This window comes from Staurois parvus, unplaced genomic scaffold (assembly GCF_062004578.1).
Source record: "Staurois parvus isolate SC_StPar_1 unplaced genomic scaffold, SC_StPar_1.0 ptg001058l, whole genome shotgun sequence".
Classification (NCBI taxonomy): Eukaryota; Metazoa; Chordata; class Amphibia; order Anura; family Ranidae; genus Staurois; species Staurois parvus.
Genome location: NW_028318854.1, coordinates 1,281,811 through 1,295,044, shown reverse-complemented (window position 1 = coordinate 1,295,044; position 13,234 = coordinate 1,281,811). Strand labels below are relative to the sequence as shown.

At 42.5% G+C, this 13,234-nt stretch overlaps 1 protein-coding gene across 4 annotated transcripts in view; it reads left to right on the top strand.

Annotated features, from left to right (window-relative positions):
* Positions 1–13,234, top strand: part of ACTN4 (actinin alpha 4) — a 100,002-nt gene that overhangs the window by 61,925 nt on the left and 24,843 nt on the right. For 2 of the 4 annotated variants that reach the window (XM_089658216.1, XM_089658214.1), the window contains exons 4-11: positions 1,979–2,065; positions 2,156–2,243; positions 3,418–3,496; positions 3,583–3,664; positions 4,903–4,988; positions 9,173–9,265; positions 9,900–10,130; positions 11,000–11,147. In XM_089658216.1, coding sequence (XP_089514342.1) covers positions 1,979–2,065; positions 2,156–2,243; positions 3,418–3,496; positions 3,583–3,664; positions 4,903–4,988; positions 9,173–9,265; positions 9,900–10,130; positions 11,000–11,147 — 894 coding nt within the window. Of the gene's footprint in view, positions 1–1,978; positions 2,066–2,155; positions 2,244–3,417; positions 3,497–3,582; positions 3,665–4,510; positions 4,597–4,902; positions 4,989–9,172; positions 9,266–9,899; positions 10,131–10,999; positions 11,148–13,234 lie in introns of all 4 variants that reach the window. The other 2 variants (XM_089658215.1, XM_089658213.1) reach the window with 1 other exon arrangement.

Below are 13,234 nucleotides of genomic sequence, written 5' to 3'. Positions count from 1 at the left end.
GTATGGCGGTGTGTAGTAGGTGCAGGGATAAATGTGCGGAGTGTATGGCGGAAGGTAGCATGTGCAGGGAGAGGGGCGGGGGGTGTATGGCGGTGGGTAGCATGTGCAGGGAGAGGGGCGCGGGGTGTATGGCGGTGGGTAGCATGTGCAGGGAGAGGGGCGCGGGGTGTATGGCGGTGGGTAGCATGTGCAGGGAGAGGGGCGCGGGGTGTATGGCGGTGGGTAGCATGTGCAGGGAGAGGGGCGCGGGGTGTATGGCGGTGGGTAGCATGTGCAGGGAGAGGGGCGCGGGGTGTATGGCGGTGGGTAGCATGTGCAAGGAGGCAGAGGGTGTGACACATGACATGCCTGAGAGCTGAGCTACAGGAGACGTGTACAGTGAACATCCTGCACCCATAGATTATATCCCACTGGCGTGGCTGTTGGCTATCAAATTGGTTTGTCACTGATGGTTTCAGTCCCCAGTAACAATGGGAAACCAGAGTGGGGAAAAATAAAAATTAGCCTGTTGCTTTGCCCTGTGTTCACTTCAAAACTGGAAAGAGGCTAACCATACTTTTAAACTTAACCTTTTTTTCTTTCTTCCTTTCCTTCCCCTTTCCCCTCTTCCTCATATCTAAATATTTCTAAATTTAAATCGGTAGAAAAGTCTGCAAAGAAAATAAAACCTTCTCCCTGCAAGTTAAGAGCATACTGTGCTAGTATGGATCTCATACTAGTACATTATGAAATACTTGCCTTAAAACTAAGCTGTCCAGTGTCATGATATCACTGCTGACAGGGCTTCCATCTTCACCCTGTCTTCCTCCTGGGTTTGCAGGCTCTAGACGTGCGAATGGCTGAGCCGTGAGGATGTCACTTCCACGCATACAGGTGGAGCCATTGTCAGGGCACAGTGCTTTGCAGGGATGGCATGCTCAGTATGCTGTCCCTCCTGTGTAATGCGCCAGTGGCGTCACTGGCTGCAGATATAGTGAATATCTCCTAGACTTTGCACATTTAGGAGATATTGATTGTACCTTCCAGTAATCTTTATTATATACTTACCTGTAGGTACAAGTCACCAATCCGTAATTACTACTGCTTTAACGCTCAGTTATCAATCTTCATTGCAGCAATTTTATGTGACTGTGTCCTCAGTCCCCTCTTTTATATTAGTGTCCGCAGTCCCCCCTTTCCCTCACAGTTCCCCCTTTTAAAGCCGTCCCACAGTGTCCACCGTTCCCTTTCACATCACAGCCCCCCTTTACAGCACAGTCCCCTTTACATTAATGTAACGTGGACTGCACTAGGAAGGGGGCTGTGATGTGAAAGGGACAACACTGTGCCCCTTTACATTACAGTGCCCCTAGCAATCACAGCATACAAACCCCTATCCTCACCTGCAAACACTGTGCCCCTTGCAGTCATGACATCCCTCCTCTTTTGTCACCTTTCAGTCTCTGCCTCCTCTGCACAGTCCTACCTTTTAGCAGGGCAGAGGCAAGATTCAGCCTGTCTCCTCTCCTCTCCTGACGATGTGATCCTGTCAGCAGACCAGGCGGCAGCAGAAGCTGCAGATCTGCCCACTTGTTAATGAGAATTCTCCTGCTCTCTGTGCAGATCTATATCTAGAGCGGGGAGAGGAGACACAGGCATGGCCGAACAGCGGGTGGTGAGTAGCGATCGGCGGTCTGTGATTGCCCGGTCTGGTCCGCGGTCACCGCTCACTTCCCGCTGTGTGGCCTGGTCATAAACAGGGCAAGGACTAGTACCAGTCTGCGACCCCCAATATAAAGGATTCTGTGTTCTAAAAACTTTTAACCTTTTGGCAGATGCTTCCGAATTGATTTCCCCATTTTTATTTATTTATTTTTTCTTCTTGGGGTGATCCTACAAATCACCCAATTATAAGAATGTGTGTGAATAGCATATTAGGACAGCTGCAAACAGCGGATTTTGATTGGGTCCCTGTTAAATTGTTGTGTTTCTCTTTTAGAAATTGTTGATGGCAATGCTAAGATGACACTGGGTATGATTTGGACCATCATTCTGCGGTTTGCAATTCAGGACATCTCTGTGGAAGGTATGTGCTGTGACTGTGGTTTCTCTGCCTGTTTTCTAATTCCCCAACATTTCTGTCTCGTGATAAAGTTCCTCTTTTTTGTCTCCACAGAAACATCTGCAAAGGAAGGATTATTACTGTGGTGTCAGAGAAAGACTGCGCCTTACAAGAATGTCAATGTACAGAACTTCCACATAAGGTAAAGTGTCACGTTTGGCATAAGCTGCTTTTGCTTTGCCACGTGCACAGGCATCACATTTGAAAGGCCCTCGTATGTATGTATGCATCTACATGTATGTAATAGGCACCAAGCAAACCTCATTAATTGCTCTACACTACTTTCTTGAATGTAAGGTGATGTTCTTTTGTCTTTTATGACCAATAGTTAAAAAGTGCCCACCACTTACATGCTGCAAACAATTTTAGGAAATATTTTCAGATCAATCTAGTGATGTCACTGTAGGGTGCAACACATGTATTTATCTGGAATGCTTTCCTCCTGCCAGTAGTAATGGACAATGGATCCTAGATGTCTGTGACATTTGTTTTATTCCTCACATATGCCAGAGCCTAGTTAGGAACTGAACAAAAAAAATCCAAAAGTAGGCTTCGTAACCACTGAGCCAATGCATTGTTGTGTGGTTTTTTTTTTTTTTTTTTTTTTTTTTCTCATTCATACAGCAGGCTGGCTCAGTGCTACAGTACATTGCCTGAGGAACAGGGAAAGAATTCCTTCCCAAATTTAGTCAATGTGTGCTGTCTGACAGGCATATTTGCATTCTGACAATATTAACAACTGCAGATTTGTTTTGCTGCTACTGCATATGCTAAAGGAAGTACATCACGTTACTCTGGTATGTCCAGTGTATATACTGTAGCTGCTCCCTAGGTATATATGTGTGTGAATGCCCTCCCACAGCCTCAGTGGAATTGTATATTGACATTTGCTGTCTTCCTTGACAACTTACACTGCTCAGTGGCCAGTAAGGGAACTCTATTGGCAGGTGGATGGTAGTTGTTAAAGCTAAGTAATCAAATCAGGGAAAGTCACACTCAGGTAGCAATGTGAAACTAAATCAGGGAGGCACTAACACAGTTTTCTAATAATGGAAAAAATGGCTTCTTCTGTTTGCTTTTATGTAGACAAAATCTAAATCTATTTTTACTGAATTAAATTAATCTTCGTTCATGAGAAAAACCAACTGCATTGCACTGCCATTCAGACTTTTTTGTACTCTGTGGCCACATGGTATATCCTCCAGTTGGTGTTCATAATCACATTGAATCTGTAGCAAAACTGAACATTAGTAAGTTTTTCCTTTCACTGATACTTGGTTAGATTCATTCAGGAAGATTATTTTCTCTCTCCCCAGCTGGAAGGATGGCCTGGCTTTTAATGCCTTGATTCACAGACACCGACCAGAGCTTATAGAATATGATAAACTGAGAAAGGTAAACCAACTATTCTGTATGTAATTAAACATTCATAGTATATATTTTTCACATACTTTAACCCTGTCACTTTATGATATTTTTAGGATGACCCAGTGACTAACTTGAACACTGCCTTTGAGGTGGCGGAGAAGTACTTGGATATCCCCAAAATGTTGGACGCTGAAGGTGAGCTGCAGTTTCTGCATTTAATGTGCCCATTCACCAATGTGGGTCCATGGAGCTAGAATTCTGAGTTTTGTCTAGGAACTACATCTCACTGATGGTTGTATGGGAGCTACAGTAGGGCTTCTTAATGAACCCACAGCACTTTACAAATGTGTATCGGTTATTTCCATGCACGCATTGAAGCGCCATGCATTGAGTTGCAGGTGTATTGGTGCAGCAAACGGATGCTGTGAGTTTCAGTGCTGACTTTTTCACCACAGTTTATAAGGTGCCTGTGGGTGAATTGGCTAGTATTTCTGCCACTGAATTTAGACTGTCAAGGTCTTGCCCATTCAGGCATGTCCCCCCCCCCCCCCCCCCAGATGTCATGACATGGTACATTAAAGTGGTTGTAAGCCCTATACTGACTGGCCTCCGGTAATACAGAGAGATGTCAGGAAAACTTGGCAGAAGGGACTTGTGCAGATAGCAGGGGAACGAAGCAGCAGACAGAAATGGCACTTAGTGCTCTGGATTGAGACACTATACAGGGATATGCTTTTTTCATATTTCATGTCTGAGGTTTACAACCACATTAAGGAAAAAGCTTATATTAATGAATGGTGGGAGCTCATGGCAGTTCTTTCAGGCACATTGACACCTGGGATCCTTTTGCCCTCAAAATTAATTTAAAAGTATGTAATTTTTTTGCTGATAAAAGCTTAATTTTCCCTTGAAAGTCCTCATGTTTCACTCTGGAGTCCCAGATTTTGCTATAGCCATTTTTTTTTTCTTCGAGTGAAAAGACGTCCAAGAGTTCAGCCATTTTTGTTTTGCTGTGTCTTAACCTATTCCCTTCATTTCCAGACATTGTCAGCACTGCTCGTCCTGATGAGAAGGCAATCATGACATACGTGTCCTCATTCTACCACGCCTTCTCAGGAGCCCAGAAGGTAGCGTCTGGGGCGGCCAAAGTGCCCCCACCTGTCTCCTCTCTTTATTTTCCGCATGCCTAATTTCCAGCTTGTCTTGCAGATTCGCGGCATGCTGTCGCCTTGCTTTGTGTCAGGAATTTCTCACTGTTCCCAGAACCTGGTGCGAGGAAACACAATGAGCCCTGCAGCTCACACAGCCATTCCTGACACAGACTGAGGGCAGAGAGGTGCAGATCTGGGACAGGAAAGGCCCCTCATTAGGTCCCAGGCTGGGTCTGCACCTCCTCACTCTGCACTTGTCCTTTCTCTTTCTTCTCTGCACAGATATTGTGGGCACTCTCAGGCCTGATGAGAAGGCCATTATGACCTACGTTTCCTGCTTCTACCACGCTTTCTCTGGGGCTCAGAAGGTGAGCTGCTTCTGCTGGTCTCTCATGCTGGGTTTTTAGCCTGTCCTGTCTGATTCTGTACACATTTTGTTTCTGCCTTGGTTTGACACACTCTGGACCTGTATGTCACGTTATGCATTGTGGTCTTCTAGCACCTAACATGTTTGTTGCAGTTTTAACCTTTTTTTATTGCAAAATATTTGTTACCTTTCAGTGTATGTCAATATTGGTATCCACTCTCCATTCTAAATTGACCCGTAAGTGTCCAGGCCCAGTGTAGCAATCTGTCTCTGCTCTATATGGTACCTGTACATATAATTATTCCCAATGGAGGATTGGATTATTATTATTATTATACAGTATTTATAAAGCGCCAATAGTTCGCTCAGCGCTGTACATTACAAAGGGTGACAGAACAATACCAATACAATGCAAAACATGAGGGGATTGAGGGCCCTGCTCTTTCGAGCTTACAATCTAGGAGATGCAGTCTTTCTAAGATTTGGCTATTGGTAGCAAAAACCAAACCTGTTTGACCCATGACTACTTTTCCAATGGCTCACTACCAGATCAGTTGCCACATGTTTTTCTGCCATGTAAGCAAAGCTAGTAATTTCCCAGTCATGGTGTGAATGTACAGTGGGGATCGAAAGTTTGGGCACCCCAGCTAAAAATTTGTATTAATGTGCATAAAGAAGCCAAGGAAAGATGGAAAAATCTCCAAAAAGCATCAAATTACAGATTAGACATTCTTATAATATGTCAACAAAAGTTAGATTTTATTTCCATCATTTACACTTTCAAAATAACAGAAAACAAAAAAATGGCGTCTGCAAAAGTTTGGGCACCCTGTAGAATTTATAGCATGCACTGCCCCCTTTGCAAAGCTGAGACCTGCCAGTGTCATGGATTGTTCTCAATCATCGTCTGGGAAGACCAGGTGATGTCAATCTCAAAGGTTTTAAATGCCCAGACTCATCTGACCTTGTCCCAACAATCAGCACCATGGGTTCTTCTAAGCAGTTGTCTAGAAAACTGAAAATAGTTGACGCTCACAAAGCTGGAGAAGGCTATAAGAAGATAGCAAAGCGTCAATATCCTCTGTTCGGAATGTAATTAAGAAATGGCAGTCATCAGGAACAGTGGAAGTTAAAGCAACATCTGGAAGACCAAGAAAAATATCAGACAGAACAGCTCGCAGGATTGTTAGAAAAACAATTCAAAACCCACGTTTGACTGCACGATCCCTCCAGAAAGATCTGGCAGACACTGGAGTTGTGGTACACTATTCCACTATAAAGAGATACTTGTACAAATATGGTCTTCATGGAAGAGTCATCAGAAGAAAACCTCTTCTACGTCCTCACCACAAAAATCATTGTTTGAACTTTGCAAATGAACATATAGACAAGCCTGATGCATTTTGGAAACAAGTTCTGTGGACCGATGAGGTTAAAATTGAACTTTTTGGCCGGAATGAGCAAAGGTACGTTTGGAGAAGGGGCACAGAATTCAATGAAAAGAACCTCTGTCCAACTGTTAAGCATGGGGTTGGATCAATCATACTTTGGGGTTGTGTTGCAGCCAGTGGCACAGGGAACATCTCACGAGTAGAAGGAAAAATGGATTCAATAAAATTTCAGCAAAATTTGGATGGTAACTTGATGCCATCTGTGAAAAAGCTGAAGTTAAAGAGAGGATGGCTTCTACAAATGGATAATGATCCTAAACACACCTCGAAATCCACGGGGGATTACATCAAGAGGCGTAAACGGAAGGTTTTGCCATGGCCTTCACAATCTCCTGACCTCAACATAATTGAAAATCTATGGATAGACCTTAAAAGAGCAGTGCGTGACAGACAGCCCAGAAATCTCAAAGAACTGGAAGACTTTTGTAAGGAAGAATGGGCAAAGATACCTCAAACAAGAATTGAAAGACTCTTGGCTGGCTACAAAAAGCGTTTACAAGCTGTGATACTTGCCAAAGGGGGCAGTACAAGATATTAACTCTGCAGGGTGCCCAAACTTTTGCAGACGCCATTTTTTTGTTTTCTGTTATTTTGAAAGTGTAAATGATGGAAATAAAATCTAACTTTTGTTGACATATTATAAGAATATCTAATCTGTAATTTGATGCCTTTTGGAGATTTTTCCATCTTTCCTTGGCTTCTTTATGCACATTAATACAAATTTTTAGCTGGGGTGCCCAAACTTTTGATCCACACTGTACATCTGTATGTAAGCCACAACAAGGGGATTTAGTTATAATCATCAAGCTGTTCAGTCTGCATACATTGTTGTGGTTTCTTCTTTTTCCCCTCTCAACATAAAACATTTTCTTATCAAGCCCTTCCATTATCACTAAATACCTCATTTAAGACCAAATAATCTCAGCACTGGGTCTTTGTGCTTTTCTATGCATTGTAGATCTTACCTTGTGGGAGAGGTTGGCAGGATGTGTACATAGCTTCCTGACAACATCACCGAACTCTGCCTCAGTACTCCTCTCAAGAGCCCTCAGTCCTGATGCAAGCAGTGGGCTCCCTCTTTGAAGTAGTTATCACAATGCCTTGATGGGTGGATGTAAGTTTGGAGGAGTGGGCTTCCCTGGGTAGGCTGCGTTTTGCATGCAAACTGCCCTAGGTAATGCCTACGTGAGATGCTGAACGAACTGAAATCCATTGGATTTGAAATAGGCCAGCCAGGAACAATAAGGCTGGGGGGAAAAGTGCTAGATGATGCTGGGTGTCCCCCAGACAGGAAGTGTGGTGGGCTCAGGCTAAAGGCTGCAGCTTTTAATCTGTACTGTGGGAAGCTCACAGTATGCAGTAAAATTGAAGGAAGCAATTTTATTACAGGAGAGGAACCTGTACCAACTGGTCAAGGCTGAATGTAAGGCTGTAATTCTGCATTAAAGGGAACATGTGCAGATGAACATAGGACAGCTGCCATTCCAGCTTTCATGTTGTAAAGGTACAGGCTCTGTGCTGTACTCCTGAATTTATCAGGTGGGTCGTCGATGACCTGAAACAAGAATGCAGCCAGTGAAGCCTGAAAGCTGTGAACTCCATGCTGTGTGCTAGCAGGTCAATCACTAGTTAGGGGAGCCAATAGCTGGATTACAAAAACCTGGCAGGGGATCTAAACCCTATCCAAAACTAAGTAAATTAAATATGCATTAGATATACTTTTAATAGATTTTTTTTTTTTGTCAAATTTTTTTTTTTTTTTCAGAAGGCTGAGCTTGTGCATTGTGATCATGGGCCATAGGAGGGGCGCGTTTGCAAGGCTGCCAGTCCCTCTCCCGCTGTAGTGTCTTTTGAAAGAAATTAGCTGGCTGTAATGTATTGCCTTTAACACAGAAATCTGCTTCTTGTAACTTGCTTAACTGTCCAACCCCTTTGGCAAAAACACAGTGCACTGGCTCCACAGTCCAGACTCTGTGCTTATCTTGTCTTTAATGTGCAGCTGAATATAATGCAGTACTACAAAGCGATTTGTCTCATAATGTATAAACACATTTAACATCTGGTTGTAGTGAAGTGGTTCATTTATGACCTCTCCAAATAATTGCATTTAGTGTTGCCATTCCAAGCAGCACAGATAAATGTATTACTGTAACTAAGCAGCATCACTTTTCACTTTAATGGCTGTCCTAGGCGTGTTTAGTATCTTGATTTAAGGTGTACCTCTCACCCAAACACAGTGGAGTCCATGCTTTTGTGGAATAAACGATTCCATGGACAGCATTTGGTGCCACTATGCTGTTATTTGCACAACAACAGAGGTTTGATGGGCTGCACATTTATTTACCTAAGAGAGGGACCAAGGTTGTGGCCAGAAATATTGTGCTTCATACAAACCTGTTTGTTTTTACACTAACTGCAAAATTGCACTTGTCAGTCTCGGGGCTCACATTTGCTCTCTTTTTTACAAGTAAAATCAAATGTTATGCAGTGCGCACCTTCAGGAACTGACTACATGCAGCCTGTTTGTTCTGTGTCTTCAAGGCATCTCAGAAAGAATAGATGGGCCGTCTGAATAATTTAGTTGCTTTTGGGCCTGGTACTTATGGGATGATAAAATTATCCAATAATATAGATTGACTGTGTGTGGTAGGTTTCTGGAAAAGATGTTGATCTAGCTTGTTTCGCATAGTATTGTGGTATATATGTATCTTTTTAAATATTTTTTTCCTTTTAGGCTGAGACGGCTGCCAACAGAATCTGCAAAGTCCTGGCAGTAAATCAGGAGAATGAACATCTGATGGAGGATTATGAGAAACTAGCCAGCAATGTGAGTCTTTTATATAGTTACTTTCTTCAATAACTATGGTAATGATCCTATCAAATCTCACTGTTCATAACAAACCTGTCCTCTGAGTAGCTTTCCACACCACCGTCGTTCTTTCTATATCATCCAAGACTTCACTGTGGCTAGCAGTGCACACATAACTACACATGGATGTCCTATGAAGAGATGTCCTATGAAGAGTTGGAGGAGATGAGCTTGGCATGACTTGTGTGACGGTAGCCATCTGCAGTACATTAAAGCCATGTGCAGGCAGGCTCATCCTACCAGAATTCTCTCATAAACCTTGTTATGATTGGTCTGGTCCATGGGGGGAAAAAAAAGACCTAAAGTGCTCACCACACACATTACAATCTGATTAGATCTAACAAATGTTATGTAGTGCAAAGGCCTGCCTGACTGGATATGGATTGTTGACATCCTCATATTACATAGTTTTGGTAAATCTAAAGCCTTTGTAATATTCCCTTTTGCAGCAGTAGGGATCCTCTTCAATACTGCTTGAATGGTCTTTCCTATCCAAGTCTGTTAAACTTTTATATGATAGACGAAATAGATAAAAAATACTACCAGTGTTGTCAGTGACAATTGCTTCTTTAACTGTTTATTCTTCCTTCAGCTCTTGGAATGGATTCGCCGCACAATTCCATGGTTGGAAGATCGTCAGCCTGAGAAGACCATGAATGACATGCAGCAAAAACTAGAGGACTTCCGGGACTATCGCCGAGTACACAAACCACCAAAAGTCCAGGAGAAATGCCAGCTGGAGATAAACTTTAACACCTTACAAACCAAGCTGAGGCTCAGTAACCGGCCGGCTTTTATGCCGTCTGAGGGGAAGATGGTGTCGGTGAGTGTCTTCAGTTATGTTGATGAAAGGTCAAGGTGACTGTTATGTTTTATTTTAAAATGTTGCTTTTGGTGAAGTGTTTTTTCTAAATCAACATTTTGTCCAAAATCAACATTTTTGGGTGGCATTGAGATTGTCAGGAGAAATCATGTAGTGCTGCAGGAAATACAGGTGATCAACATTCCTGGATGTTAATTTCAGAAAAGGCTTTTAGTAGGGAAATACTCTACAGACAAGCAGTGTTTACTGGTCTGGATAGCAGGAGAGGTAAGAAATTCCAGTGCTAATATGCAGATATGGCATTTTGAAAGAAACTGATGAGAGCGGTCTTTTAAAGAAGTTGCCTATTTAAAAATGCAGACTATAATGTGGTATTGCACATGGGTGCACGCTATGAGACCTAAAAGTAATGTATATGTTATTGTATTCTACCCATCTCTTCTACCCATATCTTCTGTGCTGTAAGGCTGAATAAACATGGTGGTAATGCTGTATAGAGCTTGCAGTTCTGAGGACTGGCAATAACCACCTTTGGACTGTTGATCAACACACACGTTGGACTGTTGGTGAACATTGCTATACTATTGTGCTGTTTTAGCTTTTTTCACCTCCTTAGAGCCTATGTAATCCACTCCTTGCCCACAGCTGCAGAGCAGGCAGTCCACTGCAAGCCTAACTTTCAGCTAGCGTATGACTACTCGGTATAAAGGCATATTTAGGTAATTACGCTGGCTGAAATGAAAAAAGTGGGTTTATAAAAATTAAGAGTGAAACGATAAAGATGTTTGCCTTGAGCCCGAATTTTAAAACTGTAGAATAATGCCAAGTAGTAGTAGTAATGTGATTTTTACTTCTTTTGCCTTTTACAGGACATTAACGGTGGCTGGCAGCATTTGGAGCAGGCAGAAAAGGGTTATGAGGAATGGCTCTTGAATGAGATTCGCAGGTTGGAAAGGTTGGATCACTTGGCCGAGAAGTTCCGACAGAAAGCCTCTATTCATGAAAGTTGGACCGAAGGTGGGTACTCCAGATCAGCCAGAACTATAAAGCATATGATCGCTGCCAACCACAAGGGTCCTCAAAATGTGGCTTAGGAGTCTTTTTTTTTTTTTTTTTTTTTTCAGGAGTCCTGCAACCATTCAGCTAGTGCTCAGTGTCTGCCTACTATATCCAGACAGTGTCTGAATTGTACACTTCCTAAGTCTTAACTCAAGCCAATACTGTCCAACTTTGTTTTTAACTGTGTTTTTGTTTTTTTTTTTTGTAATTTATAACCGTTTCATATTTGACATTTTATCTCTACCACTTTCCATCCCTGCTTGTGGCTCACTAATGATAAAGGTTGGTGACTTCTGGTTTACAATTTAGAAAGTCAGTATGACTTTTGGATTGTGAAAAAGCACACAGAGGAACCCCAAGGAATATGATGTCTTTGGTGGGCGTTTAACTCAGGATGGCAGTGTTACTTGATTAGATCCCTAACCGCTTACCAGCTATGCTGCTGTGTTTAAGGAGAGCCTGTATGGAGGAAAATGTGTAAGCTGCCATAGCTCCATTTTAATGATAATGCTAATTGCCTGGCTGTCATGCTGATCCAGTGACTTTGATGTTCTAAAGTCACTCTCCAGAAAAAGTATACATATCAGGAGCTCTGATTTTACAGCACACTTGTGTGATCTGTTACTTCAGAGTTTTTTGGGGGGTCTTTTGCAAGAGGCAACATAATCACTAGGATTCTCATGGGTTACTACTGGTAGTTCTATTGCTCATGAGAAACATTTTATAATTCAAAAATAATTCCAGCTCATTGAGTTGCTGATTTTCTCCTGCCAGACTGGTGAGATAATCTCAGCTGAAAACAAGCCAATCACAATGTGGGAGGCTGTAACAGAGGCTGACCTGTGCCATATATTTGTGAATACAGCCAAGACCATCACAGGCACCAGTATTTGTGTCCGAATATCTGTCTAGGAAGTAGAGCCTGACCCTGGATGGTGCAGGAACAAAGATGGCTCCATCTTTCTGGAGATAAAATCAGATTAAGGCATTGTCTGGGGGAGTACTGCAGTCTGTTTGAGAGCTAATAAATACCTGTAAGTGTTGCACATTACTTAGCATACAGGCACATAATATAATTATATCTGATTCTAGGTCCACGTTAAGGCCCCTGTCAAGTTTTTATTGTCCTCATTGATGGATTTTTCCCCTTCGTGTCCTGTGAAGGGGTCATAATGGGGAAGGTTAGGATCTCTGTCAAGTTGTTTACTATTGTGGATGTCTTCTTTCCTGGTGATACCTATTCCCCCTCATTTCATGTTGTGGTGGTAGTTGCTGTATAATTATGCCATACGTTCCATTACGACCCAAGACATATCTGTGGAGGGACTGCCATTACCATTCGCATTCCAGTTATTTACAAGTCAAGTTGCACATTAAAGCAATTGTCTGTTTAAGGGTTTTGCATTCCTTGACTGCACTGGGAAAGTGATGACTTTGATCTCACTGGTGGTTATTTATGAATCATCTTGCAGCACCTTTTTACAATATAGTGTTTGGAAAAAATGTTGTGCTTGAGGCCACCAGTTACATTGTTTGTGGACATTTTCTCTTTTTGCAGCTCTGAATGGCTACATTTTATTCTTGCTAAGCACCAAAGCTAGTTTTTCCTTGTCTACTAAGACACATTAAGTATTACTGTGCCCACAGGAGAATTGTACGCTGGCCAGCCCAGGTTACATTCCGCTTTCTTTCAGATTGCCTTTGTTTCTGGTAGTATCGTTAGGATGATGATGTCTTTTCTTCAGCCCTGCTGTGTGAAGGGTAACTTTTTGGATTTTTTTTTTTTTTCTACCTACTTTTTTTGGATTTTTTTTTTTTCCGGCAAGGTTCATCTGCATTGATTGCTCCTGCTGGTGGTGGTGGTCTTATTGATTTTGATTTTCAGCTCTCCAGAAGGGTCGTCCTCAGCTTGACTGTTGGAGTGCATTGCAGCTGGGCCCTGCTGGACTGGACGTTGCAGGGATAGCCCGGAAGTGACCTTCACCACTGGTAGTTTTTCCAGACTGGTTCTGGTTAAGTTAGCTGTTGGGCACTCTTCAGTTCCA